The sequence below is a fragment of the Marmota monax genome, unplaced genomic scaffold (genome assembly GCF_021218885.2).
Source record: "Marmota monax isolate L192 unplaced genomic scaffold, Marmota_monax_Labrador192_F-V1.1 WCK01_AAM20220418_F8-fsc00013, whole genome shotgun sequence".
In the NCBI taxonomy this organism is placed as follows: domain Eukaryota; kingdom Metazoa; phylum Chordata; class Mammalia; order Rodentia; family Sciuridae; genus Marmota; species Marmota monax.
Window position 1 is genome coordinate 27,224,996 of NW_026692202.1, and position 16,331 is coordinate 27,241,326.

The following is a 16,331-nucleotide window of genomic DNA, read 5'->3' on the forward strand; positions in this document are numbered from 1 at the left end:
CCTATATAAATACAGAAATTAAGCAAGACTAGAAGGAAATACCTTCATTTGAATTCTAGTTTCACTGGATCAGCAATCTAACCTTGGGCCAGGTTCTCAATCTCACAAATTAATGCTGTTAGAACTTACTATGCAGGGCTGGAAAGATGACTGAGATGCACAATATTGTGTAGTGTGTCTGAATTGAGCAAATTACCACTCTTAAAGACATTCAGGACAGAATAAAGCGAATATTTTGAAATATGTTACAGTTGTCAGATCAGAAAAAAGACCTGCAGGATATTATGACTATCTTAAGATCCAAAACTTTTGGAGCAAATGAAAAATTAAAAAAAAAAAAAAATGTGTGTGTGTGTGTGCGCGCGCGCGCGTGTGTGTATGCGTGCGTGCGCAAGTACGCCCCCTATTACTCCCCCAATGTCCCTGGTTTGGGCAAAACTCTTAAAATAACCTACTGGACTAGGTGTGCCCTATTTTCACTTCACAGAGATAGTCTCAGATCTAGGATTCTGGGTTTGTTTGGGGGATAGTCTCACTATATTGCCCAGGCAGGCCTTGAAGTTATGGGCTCAGCTCAAGTGAGCCTCTGCCTCAGTTTCCCCAGCAGCTTGGACTACAGGTGCTCCAGATACAGGGGCTAACATCACTGAGCAAATCAAACATCCCAATCTTCTCAGAGCTCACATCTTATTGCAGGGGGACACAAAACAATAAATCAAATAAATAAACAGAGCATCTAGCAGTGTCTGAGTTATGGTTTATCAGTTTCATGGGAAGATAATGAATGTAGAACTACATTAGGTAGACCAGTGTCTTGACCATTCTTAATAGCTCCATGACCATTCTAGATGTTCTTAATACAGTATGGCTGGTAATTTTCCTAAAACTCACCTTCTTTGAGGCATGTTGATTGTTTTCACTCCATCTTAATAATTAAATTGAATAATATAGTTGAATTCAGAAAATATGCACCATAGTTTCATCACATGACCATTAACTTAAATAAGCTAATAGCTTCATTATACTCCAAGGGAAAAAATGTTTAAAATACCATTAAGACTACTACTCCTCATCCTCTGATAGCATGCTGTGAAATAAACACTCAAGTGTCAATAGCTTAACACTATTATAGTAAAATGACAATGTAATAAATACTAGCCAAAGAATTTTAACTAAAGCAATTAAATCAAAAAATATAAACTGATAAAAACAAATGTGATTATTCCTTTATTCTCATGACTGAAATTTTATGTAAGTATGGAGAAAGGAAATGTATAAAGTAATCTAATATTTACTGAAGACTTGCTATACATGGTAACACACATACCTTATTATTTTTGTTTTTTTTTTTTTTTTTCATTTTGTTTGGGGCACTGGGGATTAAACCCAGGGCCTCACACATGCTGAGCATGCTTTCTACCACTGAACCACACCTCTAGTCTATATGCCTTAATAATCAGATAGCCTTAAGAAGTCTAGTTATTGTTAGCACTCTTAGAAAATCACAGTAAAACAAGTCCAACAGCCTTTGTTTCATTTGTCACATAGCAACAGTAAAATAGCTAAGGAGAAATAGTTCACTTGACAAATTAATTTAGTCCCCATTCTGTTCTAGGTACTGTTGTAGAAATCAGGGATAATGTCACTGTGCAAATCAAACATTCCTTTCTTCTTAGAGCTCACATTCAGTTGCAGGGGAACACAAAACAACAAATCAAATAAACAAGCATGTTAGAAGATGAGTTAGAAGAGAAAAAGCAGAAAGGGGAATGGAGAACACCAGTGACTGCAACACAAGAGTTACAGTTTTAGAGTGTGTGGTGAGTGAAGCCCTGACTGAGAAGACACCTGGCGAGGACACGAGGATGTCTGGAGGAAAATCGACTGTTGTTAAATTAGATCAGCGGCAAGAACTGAATCAATGAGACTCATTCAGAGGTCACTATAATAAATAAACCAAGCAAAAAGGCTTCAACCAAAGTGATAATATAGGTGAAACTAGATTCTGGAGACACCTTCAGGTAGAACAAATAAAATTTGCAGATTGGCTGAATGTGTATATGAGAATAAAAGAAGTCAACTTGTTTTCAGCCAAGCAGTTAAAAGATGGAGTTTCCATTTGCTGAAATGGAAGACTATGGAACAATAGTTGTGTTTGGACATGTTGCCTGGTAATTAAGAAAACATTGGTGAGCAGTCAAATGAGATACAGAAGTCTAGAATTCAAAGGAAAGGTCTGACCTAAGACATCAATTTGGAAATTTTGAGCATATACATGGCATTTAAAACCAGGAGACTAAAAGAAACCAACAAGGGAGTCTCGAGAGAGGAGAAAAAAGGTCAAGGAACTGAGACTTGGGGCACTGCAACTATTGGGATCAGGGAAGTTGAGGAAGATTGAAAGGGAATGATCAGTTTGAAAAATGAAAACAGAGGAGCCAAGTAAGTGGGTGGTAAGACATTTCAGTTTTCAGAAGAGAAAACAAAAACAAAAACAAAAAATACCTCAGAACTACAAAGTAACCTAAAAATAAAAGGTAAGAATAAGATTTGGCAAAAATATTGAGGTCACTGGTGACCTTGATTATAGATATTCTGGTGCAAGATAAAGAGAAAAATTATTACAGTAGATTTAATAGAATGAAAATTAAATATGGTATATATAGAGCTTAAAATAACTTTCATCCATAAAGAATAAAAATCATAAACTTAGAACTTGGGTAAATTAGTTTTTTTTTAAACATTTATTTTGTTGTTGTTGTTGTGAGTAGACATAATACCTTTGTTTTATTTTTATACGGTGCTGAGGATCAAACCCAGTGCCTCACACATGCTAGTCAAGCACTCTACCTCTGAGCCCCAGCCCCAGCCGGGATGGATGAATTTTTAAGTTCTTTGTAAATCCTGGAAATTAACAGTCTCTCTGAGGTGCAGGTGACAAAGATTTTCTCCCTCTTCTTGTTCTTAATTGTTTTCTTTGCTGTGAAGAAGCTTTTTAGTTTGAAGCCATCCCATTTATTGATTATTGATTTTACTTCTTGCACTTTATGAGTATTGTTAAGGAAGTTAGTTTCTGAGCTGATATGTTAGACCTACATTTTCTTCTAATAATTATGTGCAGAGTTTTTGGCCTAATTTCTAGGTATTTGATCCATTTTGAAATGAGTTTTGTGCAGTGAGAGACACGGGTTAAATTTCATTTGATTTTTCTGTTCCATTGGTCTTCTTGCCTATTCTGGTGCCAATACCATGCTGTTTTGTTACTATAGCTCTGTTGTGTAATTTAAGGTCTAGTATTATGATGCCTCCTAATTTGCTTTTCTTACTAAGGATTGCTTTGGCTATTCTGGGGCTCTAATTTTTTCCAGACAAATTTCATGAGTACTTTTTCTATTTCTTTGAAGAACATCATTGGAATTTTGATAGGAATTGCATTGAATCTGTATATCACATTTGGCAGTAAGGCCATTTTAACAATATTAATTCTGCCTATCTAAGGAGGTCTTTCCATCTTCCAAGGTCTTCCTCAATTTCATTCTTTAGTGTTTTAAAGTTTACACTGCAGAAGTCCTAATCTAATCAATAAATGGGCAAAGGAACTGAACAGACATTTTTCAAAGAAATACGAATGGTCAACATATACATAAAAAAATGTTCAACATCTCTAACAATTAGAAAAATGTAATTTAAAACTACACTGAAATTCCACCTCACTCTAGTCAGAAAGGCAGTTATCAAGACTACAAGTAACAATAAATGTTGGCAAGGATGTGGGGAAAAAGATACACTCATACATTGCTGGTGAGACTACAAATTATTGCAACCACTATGGAGATTCCTCAGAAAACTTGGAATGGAACCACCATTTGACCCAGTTATACCACTCCTCAATATATACCCAAAGGACTTAAAATCAGCATACTACAGTGATGCAGCCACATCAATGTTTATAGCAGCTCAATTCACAATAGCTAAGCTATAGAACCAAACTAGGTACCTTTGAACAAACAAATGGATATAGAAATTGTTGCTTGTAAACACAATGGAGTATTACTAAGCCACAAAGAAGAATGAAAGTATGACATTTGCAAATAAATGGATGGATGTGGAGACTCTAATGCTAAGTGAAATAAGCCAGTTCCAAAAAGCCAAAGGTCCAATGTTTTCACCAATGTGTAGAAGCTAACCCACAATGAGCGGGGAGAAGAATACAAGTTCAGTGGATTAGACAAAGGGGAATGAAGGAAAGTGACGGGAGAAAGAAAAAGGGAAAACAATGGAATGAATCCAAAATAATTTTCCTGTGTACTGATATGAATATACCAGTGAATCCCACCATCATGTACATCCATAAGAAAGGGGTACTAACTAGAATAAGATACATTCCATGCTTGTATAACTATACCAAAATGAATTCTACTGTCATGTATAATGAAAAAGAACCAATAAAAATAAACAAAAAAAAAAAAAAAAAAAGAACCCAGATGAATTTAGGAAATAATCTAATTCCAGAAACTCATTATTAAAATGTTTTTGAGAGCTGGGGTTGTAGCTTAGTGGTAGAGCACTTGCCTAGCATGTGTGAGGCACTGGATTTGATACTCAGCACCACATAAAAATAAATAAATAAAATAAAGGTATCTCCAACAACAAAAACAACAATTTTTTTTTTAAAGTTTTTGAAATGAAAAAATCCATTAGTAAAAATCCTTGCTGAATAATCCTAAAGTACTAGTAATTCACATCATGTTCTGAGCTACATTTAGCAAGATACTTCTGAGGTAATACATAGCGGTCCCTTGCCACTTTAAGTCATTGTTTGTGCTATAAGACATTTGGGAGCACAAGATATTGGTTGGAAAGGCTTGCAATTGGAACTAAGGTGCAAGTCTAAAGAGGATATATAGTTTTTAGGGGAAGGAGAAAGGCAGAAAATGAGGCTTTTTGGCTCAAGGGCAACATGGGCTCTCAGAAGTTTAGAAAAAAAAAAGAGTCTCTATGGCTAAAAAGACAAAGTTTAAAATATTTTTATTCATTTCTTAAATATTTAAGATACTTACCTTACTTGAACCTCCACTGCCTATCTGTTTTAATATGGAATAAATTCTTCCTCTGACTGAAATGCATTCGTTTGCTGAAGAGGATCCCGAAATCTAAATAATTAAAAATACCAATAATGGTTCAAAGTGTATGCTTAAGAAACTAGTTTGCATTTGGTACAGTGAAATACTCCCAATTTTGAAATTATCTGAAGTAATGAGACATATTAGAATATTTTATAAAGGGAACTTGCTCTGCATACTTTAATCAAAGCAATATACTTCTTAATACATAAACTTCTAAGGTCTTCCCTTTAACTGGTTTTTACTTAACATAAATAGAAAATTTAAGAGGAAAATATCAGTTAATATTCAACAAACTCATACACTATCATTTTTTACCTTTCTTCTTCCTCATACCTCTTTATTTCCGTATGTACAAATACAATTACACCTATATTCTTTCTCATTTAACATTATTTACAAAGGAAAGAATGCGCTAAGGTACTGAGAGCCCTAGTCCATCAGACAAATGCAAATTTCAATAAGGCCTGCTTCCCAGCTATGCCTTGAGTGATGTTCAACAAGTTACTTGATTTCTCTGGACTTCAACATCTTACCCAGCAAACTTTCAAACCATGTCCTATCATCCCTTTCATCCTTCCCTCATGTGAAAGGACCTCTCTGTGTACCTATATATGCTTTTAACAGATGGTGTGGTGAGAGGACTAACTGAAAGAAGCTGAAACAAAAAGCTTTCAATTAGCTGATCAACAAACTGGAGCAGGGGCTGCATAATACTCAGCTGAGTTCAGTTTTTTATTCCAAATGACACAATCTTTCTCATGTAATCTCCTATATAAATAACAAGAATTCTAATTTTTCTAACCTCTAGGATTAAAAAAGAAATTGAGGGCTGGGGCTGTGGCTCAGCGGTAGCGCACTTGCCTGGCATGTATGAAGCACTGGGTTCAATTCTCAGCACCACATATAAATAAATTAAATAAAGGCCTATCAACAACTAAAAAAAAATTAAAAAAAAAAAAAGAAATAGAAATGTTTCCTGTAAGAAAATATTAGACTTTGAAATATGTATGTGCTGTAATTTCATAAAGGACACTCCCTCTTCCCTTTTATGTCCTCTATACATTTCTTAGGAAAGAAAACTATTCCCTATCCTTGCCTCCTAACTGCTGCCAGCTTTTAGAATAATGAACTCTAAATTTTCCTAATTCAATACCATTGTAAGGTTCAGTTTCTAGCCCAGGACATCCTCCTCCCACATAGTCTACCCTCTTCACTAAGGTCCGAATTTTCAAAATGCAAATCAGAACACTTTACTCCCCTGCTTCCTTTTCTTGTACAATTTCTTATCCTCATTAGGATAAAACCTAAAAGTCCCAGCAGAACTATGGAGCTCACCCCTTGCCCTTCCTGAGCTCTCACCACACTCTTGCCTCCCTGCAGTTCTCTCCTGACACTGAGCCTCCTCTAATAGGCTCCACAATCACCTCTCTCGTCATCTCTCACTCACTTTCTAAATAGATTTATCTTAAACAGGGTCTGATAGTAGTAATCACTCAATAAATATATTCTGAATCAATATACAGTAAACCTGATCATTTTTCTTTTTCATTATTTATTTTGGTACTGGGGATTGAACCCAGGGGCACTTAATCACTAAGCTACATCTCTCGCCGCTTCTTATATTTTTATTTTGAGACAGAATCTCACTAAGTTGCTAAGGCTGGCTTTGAACTCACAATCCTCCTGCCTCTAACTCCCAAGCTGCTGAAATTACAGGAGAGCACCGCCATGCCCAGATAAAATTTATTTTATTTTTGAATCCTCAAAATACTATCATCTCTTTCCACAGTTTATATACTTTTTTTGGTAAACATCATTTTATTTATGTATTTATTTTTGCAACACTGGCAATTGGCCCAGGGGATGACCTACCACTGAGCTACATCCCCAACCCTTTATTTGTTTTTAAATTTTAAGGCAGGATCTCATTAAGATGGTGAGGCTGGGGATGTGGCTCAAGTGGTAACACGCTCACCTAGGATGCGTGAGGCACTGGGTTTGATTCTCAGCATCACATAAAAATAAAATAAAGATATTGTGTTCACCTAAAACTAAAAAATAAATATTAAAAAAAAAAAGATGGTGAGGCCAGCCTCAAATTCAGTATCCCCTACCTCAGCCTTCTGAGTCACTGGGATTAGAGATGTGTATCGCCATGTTCAGCTAGTTTATATAATCTCTTGCCAGTAGATTTTTTTGTTCACAACTTTTTTAAATGGTGTCAAAATATACATAACCTAAACTTTACCTTTCTAATCATTTTTAAATACAATTCAGTGGCATTGAGTACATTCACATTATTATGTAAACATCTCCATGATCTCCAGAATTTTTTCATCATTGCACACTGAAACTCTATACTCATAGGTAATAACTGCCCATTCCTACCACCCCATACTGATAACCTCTGTCAATTTTTTTCAAGTGGCGTTTATAGGTATTAATCTCTTTTTTGTGTTTTGCTTAAATAACAATTATGGCTAAGTGTAGACTATAATCCCAGCAACTCAGGAGGCTGAAGCAGGAAAACAGCAAATTCAAAGCCTGCCGTAGAAATTTAACAAGACTATCAGCAACTCAGCAATACCCCATCTCAAAATAAAAAGTAAAAAGGACTGCGAATACAGCTCAGTGATAAAGCATCCCTGGGTTCAATCCCCAGTACCAAAAAAACAGTTACAAATATATTAACAAATATAATCTTCACAACCATATTATGAGGTAGTAGCTTAATTTTCCCATTTTATAGATGAAAAAATGAACACAGAAAATTTACATAACTTGCAAAAAATCACACAGCTAGCAAGCAGGGAAGCCAAGACTCATGCCCAGTCAGTGTACAAGGCCCATGTTTTCTACCAGTATTAGAATCACTAATAAACAAATTAGAGTCACTAATAAACAAATTTTAGTTACTGGTGTCAAGGGTGTCTAATTATTTTTTCAAATGACAATGCAATTGACTCACCAGCAAAATTTTTTGTTAGCTTAACCTCAATTATCAGAGAAATTTTATTCAGCTAGTCAAACTGGAGCTGAATTAATGATAAAAGCTTCATTAGCTTCTTTAATAACTAACCTCTCAATAACACGGGGCCCATACTTATTGGAATATCAAAAAGGTTTGGCTTATTGGGAATAAAAATGGACAAAATCTTGAAGACTTTTTGTGAAAACTATTTCAATACTGTAAAAAAATAAACTCTATGAAAGTGATTAACATATACTATCATAAACAAAGTTTAACGAACCTGTAAGTTTTGAAGAGGAGTAGCGAGCACTTGCTGCTGCTGCTGCTGTTGGAAACAGGCAAGCCGGCTGTATGGTGTTGATGATGGACACACAGGTGGAAAATCATTCTTTACAACTGGAGTTCTAAAACTAGGAAAGCATTTTTTTTCTTACTTTAAAATACAAGACTCTGATTAAGCTTTCGTGTATTTTGAAAGGTTGATTTATACTTAAAACTGCTACAAACAGAACCCAAGTTAGTTTTCAAAATATAATTGATTTTTATTTTAAGTTACACTACCACCACCAGATATATTATTTTGGGAATTCTTCCTGAAATAAATTTTTTGTTCCAATAAGAAATCCTTGTCAGTAAAATAAATAAGATGGCAGCTAACAGATGTGGTTAGGACTATTTTGTAAGAATTTAGTCAAAGCACAAGATCATTTATGACTCATGATAAATTTTATGAGTGTTTTTAAATAGTACAATGTTATATAATGGTTCTCTAGAAATATCTGAGAGCCAATTATATCATCAGAGGAGTTTGGTCCTTGACTTTGTATCTGTTCAGTATACCTTGGCATTTTCTCCTGTTTGCTATTATATTTTCAATATCTAGAACAGTATCAGGCACCAAGGAGGTCTACAAATATCTATTAACAATAAATGATCTAGTATCATAGGAAATACCTACCTAATTATTTTAGCTAGCAATCAAAGATAAGATATTCTACATATAGTAAAATTAAGCAATATAGCAAATTTATATTAAATAGTAAGATTCTGGTTTATAAAAGGCCAGTTCTAATTATGATCAAAGATAACATGATGGAAATGAAAAGCCAAAGGCACCAAGGATATAAATTGTCCCCTAAAACATTATAAATACTTTAAAAGTACATCTACTGGCTGAAGGTTATGATATATATTTTTTCTTTGAAATGTCAATCACTTGTTTTTGCAATATCCCTCATGCTTCCTGTTAATCAGCACTGACCACACTATTTCTTCACTCATCCCTCATTCCTATCCACTCAAGGCTTACACTTTTGAATAGCTGAACTATGTGAATGATTCCATCGATCTCTTCCAGAAATTATCACATTCCAATTAACACTTACTGTGCTAAAACATTTATCCACCTTTATCTACTCTAATCTCCCTTTAAAATATCTCTCAGTTAGAGAGGCAGCCATGTTGAAACACACGGTTATCAAGAAGGTTTACGTCCTTCGACGCTTTACAGTTTGTAAATACAGGTTATAATATTGCAAAGATTACGTGCATAGCAATAGTTAAAAATATATATTATTATAATGATCTTCCTCTTCACATTTTACAGATGAAGGAACAGAAAAATTAACAGAGCAGGAATCAACCTTTTGGCCCCAAAGCTTCTTATTTCTATCTTTCACCCTGAATTCTGAGTGAAGTATTAAAAGTAATTACCAGCTCATGTAATCATCCAAGGTATTGCTACTGGGCGTCTGACAAATAGATTTTGGATCAATCCATTTAGGTGCTGACATTGGAGGTGACTGCTTTGAAAATGAAACGACAGGCTGCTCAACAGTGGCATGTTTCTGCTAAAAGAAAATTTCAAAGACAATGATTCAGAGTTTTTAGTCTTCTGTTCAATAGTTTTAGAAACATTATAACTTTTTAAAGAAAATAAGAATATAAAAAACAAAAGCATACTAAAACAGGTAGGCACATATATTTTAGACTTTCGATAACTTAATAGTATAGCTTTTACTCCAAACTCTTAAACCTAACATATTCTGCCCAAATTCATTATAAGTATGGTATACAAAATTGTTTAACAAATAAGGACCTAAGATCCTTCCCTGATCAGACCTATTATACCAGGTATTAAACTTTTGTACTCTAGAACAGCAGGAACTGGTAATATAGCTCAATAGTAGAGCAGGTGCTTAGCATACATGGGGCTTTTGGTTCAATCCCAAGTATTAAAAAAAAAAAAAAGTTCTTTAATCAATAAGAATACATCACACCCCCAAATGTAGCCAAATATTAATGATTTAGTAAAAATTGGGAAAATGCTTGTGTTCCTATCTCTCATAAGAGACAAAGCCTGCAGAATTCATCTCATACAAATCTCAAAGAAGATGAACAGGAGGGATCATCAAGTTACAGCTTACAGACTAAATCTGGCCTGCCAACTAATTTTGCAAAAAAGTTTTATTGGAATATGTCTATGCCCATTTGTTTACATATGATCTATAGCCATTTTCATGTTCTAATGTCGGAGTTGAAAAGCTGCAATAAAGACCATGTAGCCTGCAAAGACTACTAACCCTCTATAGAAAGTTTACGAACCCCTGTGCTAATGCATCTTAGCCAAATGGGGAACCCTATTTTGCTCGAAAACTCTTAGTAACTAAACTCTCTACGAAGGTTCACTTCATGATGTGGACAGTTTTAGTTTTATAAAATATTTATAGTTACTTCGATTAAAGTGAATTTCAACCCATGATTCCACTTTAAGCTCTTGAGAACCACAACAGATAAATCTATTCTACTGTCAACTCCACACTATAGTCCATTTATGTTTTGAAGAAGGCTTAAAAAACAACAAAAAAAATGCCACATAACTATTTAACAAAAGAAAATACTTCACATATCATCAAAGTTCAGAAATACATTATGAGTAATAGCAACATTGTACTTTAAGGCAAAAGAAAGTTACCTCTATATCAGTCTTTGGGGTTACATTCGGAATATGCCACTGATTTGAAAAGGTAACAGGATTCGGGTTCACACATTCTGATTTCCTCTTAGATTGCCATTGTTTCTGATTACTTTCTGGAACCTTTGGTTCTTGGTGGTCTGTCATTTCTGAAATTGTATTTGTTGTTGTCATTAAAAATCAAGAATATATGATGATAACAATACTAAATCAAGGTATGGTGGCACCCGGCTGTAGTCCCAGGTACTTAGAAGGCTAAGGTGGAGGCTCATATGAACCCCTGAGTGTGTGATCAACCTGGGCACCATAGCAAGACCCCCTGTTTCAAATAAACTAGAGAATAAAAACTAGGCCTAAGAAAATAGAACATGTTACAAAACTATTTGATTTTAGTTTTTAAAAACAGAAAAAAGATAAATTAAAAGCTTTAAGCTAGCCACTGACAATATGCTTTTAGCAAGTCAATTTTACAAAGCTGCAACACTGCCACCTAACTAAACTGTTTTTTCAGACCATTCCAGACTTAAATGCTTCTGTTGTTTACCAGTAAACATAAATAAAAAATTTAAAACACACACATTATAAAAATCTTATTAGTAAAGAGAAAAGAATTCATCACTTTTCATGGTTTAACATAAAAATTTTACTTTATACTAGCCAAGAATTTACTCTCTTAAATGCCTGTATACAAAAATACCTCAATAATATATTTAATATAAATAATAAAATTTTATTTCTTTCATGATCATAGATGCAAAAATCCTAAACAAAATACTAGCAATTTATATCCAAAAAAGAAAATAAGTTGTATACAAATTGGCTTTATCCCTAAATGAAAGTTCAGTAAAGTTAGCAATGTCAAAGTGTCTAAATAAAATCAATAAGTAAAAATCAATTGTATTTTTAAACATTAGCAAAAGGGTAGAAGAGGTTTTTTTTTTTTTTTAAGTTCTCATTCATTATCAAAGCATTGAAAAATATCAGATATCCTAAAATAAATCCAGCAAAAGGTATGCAAGATCTCTACACAGAAAAGGATTCTCAGTATTTTAAATGAAAGGATGTGTTAGGTTAGTGGGCTGGAAAGGAGGACACTTAAGATGTCAATTTCTCCCAGATTTCCTTATAGGTTCAATTAGATTTCAGTTAAATTTCCAGTTTTAAAAAAATAGAAACTGACACAGAGATTCTGGTATTTATATAAAACTCCAAAAGGCTTTAAGCCAAAATATCCTTGAATAACAAAGCTGGAAGATTTATACTGACAGACATGAAGATCAGTAATGAAGAAAGTATTTACATAAAGACAAAAGAAAACTACGGAATGGAACAGACTTCAAACCAGACACCTAGAACTACCTAATTTACAACAATTCAGAAAGTTCTAAGAGGATCTTCTCAAGAAATGCTGTGATGTCCGTATGAGAAAAAAATAAAACTTGGCACTTGATCTTACAGTTATATAAATATTTCCAAGTTAAATATAATGCTAAATATGAAGGGTAAAAAAACACTGTCTAAAAAATATGAAATTATCTTTATGACCTTGACATAGAGAAAGATTTGATTAAAACACAGAAAGAACTCACCACAAAGTCAAAGGTTAATAAATTAAGTGCAGCAAAATTAAGAAATTTGGGCTGGGGTTGTGACTAAGTGGTAGAGCGCTTGCCTCGCACGTGAGAGGCACTGGGTTCGATCCTTAGCACCACATAAAATAAATAAAAGTATTGCATTTATCTACAACTAAAAAATATATAAAAAGAAAAAAAATTAAGAATTTCATTTTATCAGGTCTTCACCACAGATGGGAGAAGTTACTTGCAATATATATCCAACAAAGTATATTTATATCATATAATACTTCTTTAAAAATCAATGAGGGCTGGAGACATAGCTTACTAGTGGAATGCCTGCTCAGCATGCACAAAGCCCTGGGTTCCATCTCCAGCACCGACAAAAAAACCCCAAATAAATAAAAACAAAAGTAAATGAGAAAAAGAAACAAAAATCAATAGAAAAATTATCAAAACTCAAGTATTTCACAAGAGAATATTAAAGTAGACAATTAACATAAAGATGTTCAATAGCAGACAGTAAAGAAATACTAATTACCAGTCAAGGGTCAGTACAACCATTTTGGAAATTTTGGCACCATTTACAAAACCTGAGCATATCATCTCTGTGTCCCAACAATCCCACTCTTAGAATACACTCAATAGAAATATGTGCATATGGGAATCAAAGACAAACCAAAAATATCTAAATCATCATTACTTATTAGATAAAAAGTTGTTTTCCATAAATCTTTGGATAAATTATAGTATATTATGGTTTGGCTATGATGTGTCCCCTGAAAGCACCTGTGTTAAATTATGAGAGCTGTAACCTCATCAGTCCCTCCAACTTTGATAGAACAAACAGGATGGTAACTATAAGCAGGTGGGGCATGGCTAGAGGAGGTAAGTAAAGCAGGGCATGCCTGAAAGGGTCCATCTTCGCTGCAGCTCCCCCCCTTGCTTTCTGTTTCCTGGCCAACACCATTAAAGCAGCATTCCTCCTTCAGGCCCTTCTGCCATGATGCTCTACCTTACCTTGGGCCAGAGCAAATGAGTCAGTGGCCCATGACTGATCCTCTGAAACCACAAGCCAAAATGAATTTTTCCTCCTATAAGTTGTTCTTGACAGGTATTTTGGTCACATCAGTAAGAAGCTAACACAAAGTATATTCAATATAATGAAGCTGGGCATGGTGGCCCACACCTGTAATTCTAGCAACTCAGGAGGCTAAGGCAGGAGGATCTCAAGTTTAAAGCCAGCCTCAGCAACTTAGCAAGAACCGGTCTAAAGAAAAGAAAAGAATAAGAGGAAAAAAAAAGGACTAGAGATACATCTAGCTCAATGATAAAAAACAATAAAAATATCAGATGCCATAAAAATATGGATGAGTTCCATAAACAATGGGTGATGAATGAAGCAGACACAAGAGAACAGACTATCTTTCATTCTATGCAACCTGCTTGGGACCTTGTCTTACTCATTTACATACCCATAGAACATTTATCACAGTATCCATGGAGTGAAAAATCAACTGTCAAATCTAAAATGAGAGGGAGGGCTATCAGACAGAAACAGCTTCTATGTCCTTTCCAGAAATCATCTGTCAAGCCAACTGAAAACATAACTTAGTTCCATTTTATTTTCCTTCTTCTTTTCCTTTTAAATAAACTTCCTTTGCTACAAGATGCAATACTTTCCATGCACTTTATATACATGAATTGAAATACAAGGTAAAGGAAGACAGACGCTATTTCATATTGCAATTCTCACATTCAATTATAATCTGCTTTTTCCAGGTACAAAGTGGCCTTCTTAAAGAAATAAAATGTTTGGATTCTGTCACTCTTACCTTCTAATTTATTTAGAAGACTTGATTCAGTTTTATTCTTCAGGGTTATTGAATCAGTAATAAGTTCAGAACTCTTTTCATCTGACTCCACAGGTTCCTTGGAAAGGGTATTTTTAACAGACTACATGGGAAAAAAATTTTCGAATAAAGTCCCATGAGTAGTAGTAGTAATTTGACTTATTGTTAAATATACTAGAATCTTCTTTATGTGAAAAGATTCACAAACTCCCACTACATAAACTTCTATTAATAAACTATTGATTGCCTGAATTATTTATTAGAGCAATAGGAAGGATCATAACCATAAATTAGGCCAATTTTCTTCCAAGGGACATATTGATCAATTGCTAAAATATATTTCACATAAAAAGAAAGGGGTTAGAAAGTTTCGATCCAAATACAATAAGCCTCACCAAAAATAACACCATTCATAAAAATTAACATGTGCATAACTCTTAAGACAGAAGTTCTAAATCCAGAGAGTAAATTTTGGGACACAATTACACACTATGCTCTGAGATTGTTGGGATTCGAAACATAATAATATTTTAAAGCATAGGTCATGAAAGAGTGGCATTATAAAAATTATAATACTGAAAAGACTCACATTACAATGCCAGGGACTTACAGTATAATAAAAAATCATACTGTACCAGGAAAATAAATTTATTTCCTGCCTTTGAAGTTCATACAGAGTTGCTCTGCCATATTAGAAGTTTTGACCATTTTTGCCCTCACCTTGGCCCTCACATACTTTGGTTTTTGTTTAAGATGCTTTACGAGAATCACATAATTAAAGGAAAACCGGAAATAATAGTTTCCCCAATATCCCCAAATACAGGCCCATTAACCTGATTAAATACATGCCTAATAAATGTTACTTGATGGTTTTCCTAAGAGATAGCTGATCCTCACTCTATCACCTTAATCTTCAAGAAACAGAGTCTAGGACTTCTGTACCACTTCCCATGAGTGGTCCCACATCTCTTGTTTGAGGAGAAACTATTGGAGACATATAAACTTTGTATCCTTTCCCCAGAAAAATCTCCCTGCTAGATCAGGAACTCTTACTTCATAAAAAGATTTAAAAAGTAAAATACCTTTAAACTTCTCCTTTCATGGGAATCCTTTCCACTTAGTTTAGATACAGCCACATTCAAATCTCGGCATTCTGATCCAGGCACATTCAAATCTCGGCATTCTGATCCAGAGATCTGTCTATTTCCCATGAAACAAAATAATTTCCATATTTAATTTGAAATTAATTTTAATGTATTTATTCACTTTAAAGTTGGTTTTTTTAAACAAATTATATATTTTTTTAATTGGAAAAATTCCCTCTTAAAAAGTCATTAGATAACTGATTCTAACATAAAGGTAACTATGCTAAAAATTATATATTCAGCAATGACAAATGTGATAAAGAGATAGGTGATTGCCAACATCTTCATTACATATAAGCAACAGCTGGAGTTAAGGTAAGCATGTGGGAAAGGAGAAGTATGTAGGTAAAACTAGATTTCAAATGGCAAAAAGCTTTAAAGATAAGAGCCAGGGATGAATACTTTTGTGGGCACCTCCACAGTATCTAACATGCAGGCTATCACAATAGGAAGAATATGGCTGGAGTTTGGGGAGACTTTTGTTTTTATTTTGTTTTGTTTTTGAATAGGAGTGAGAGAAAGTGTCCTTCATATTTCAATGATATATTTGAAATGGAGCAATAAGATGAAATAAAGATTATGAAGCTTAACCTTGACAAACAAAATGCCTTTTTAATATTAGTATTGAGTCAAGTCCTAAATTAATTATTGAAAACATTGGTTAAAGACAATCAATTGTGTTTCCCAA

General features: G+C 34.1%; 1 protein-coding gene across 2 annotated transcripts in view; it reads right to left on the minus strand.

The window, feature by feature from the left end:
* Ttk (TTK protein kinase) overlaps window positions 1–16,331 on the minus strand; it is a 37,971-nt gene that overhangs the window by 11,043 nt on the left and 10,597 nt on the right. Inside the window, exons 9-14 of one of the 2 annotated variants that reach the window (XM_046432513.2) lie at window positions 15,581–15,698; window positions 14,481–14,601; window positions 11,072–11,220; window positions 9,811–9,944; window positions 8,378–8,507; window positions 5,061–5,153 (exon numbers count right to left, since the gene is read on the minus strand). In XM_046432513.2, coding sequence (XP_046288469.1) covers window positions 5,061–5,153; window positions 8,378–8,507; window positions 9,811–9,944; window positions 11,072–11,220; window positions 14,481–14,601; window positions 15,581–15,698 — 745 coding nt within the window. Of the gene's footprint in view, window positions 1–5,060; window positions 5,154–8,377; window positions 8,508–9,810; window positions 9,948–11,071; window positions 11,221–14,480; window positions 14,602–15,580; window positions 15,699–16,331 lie in introns of both variants that reach the window. The other variant, XM_046432505.2, reaches the window with a different exon arrangement.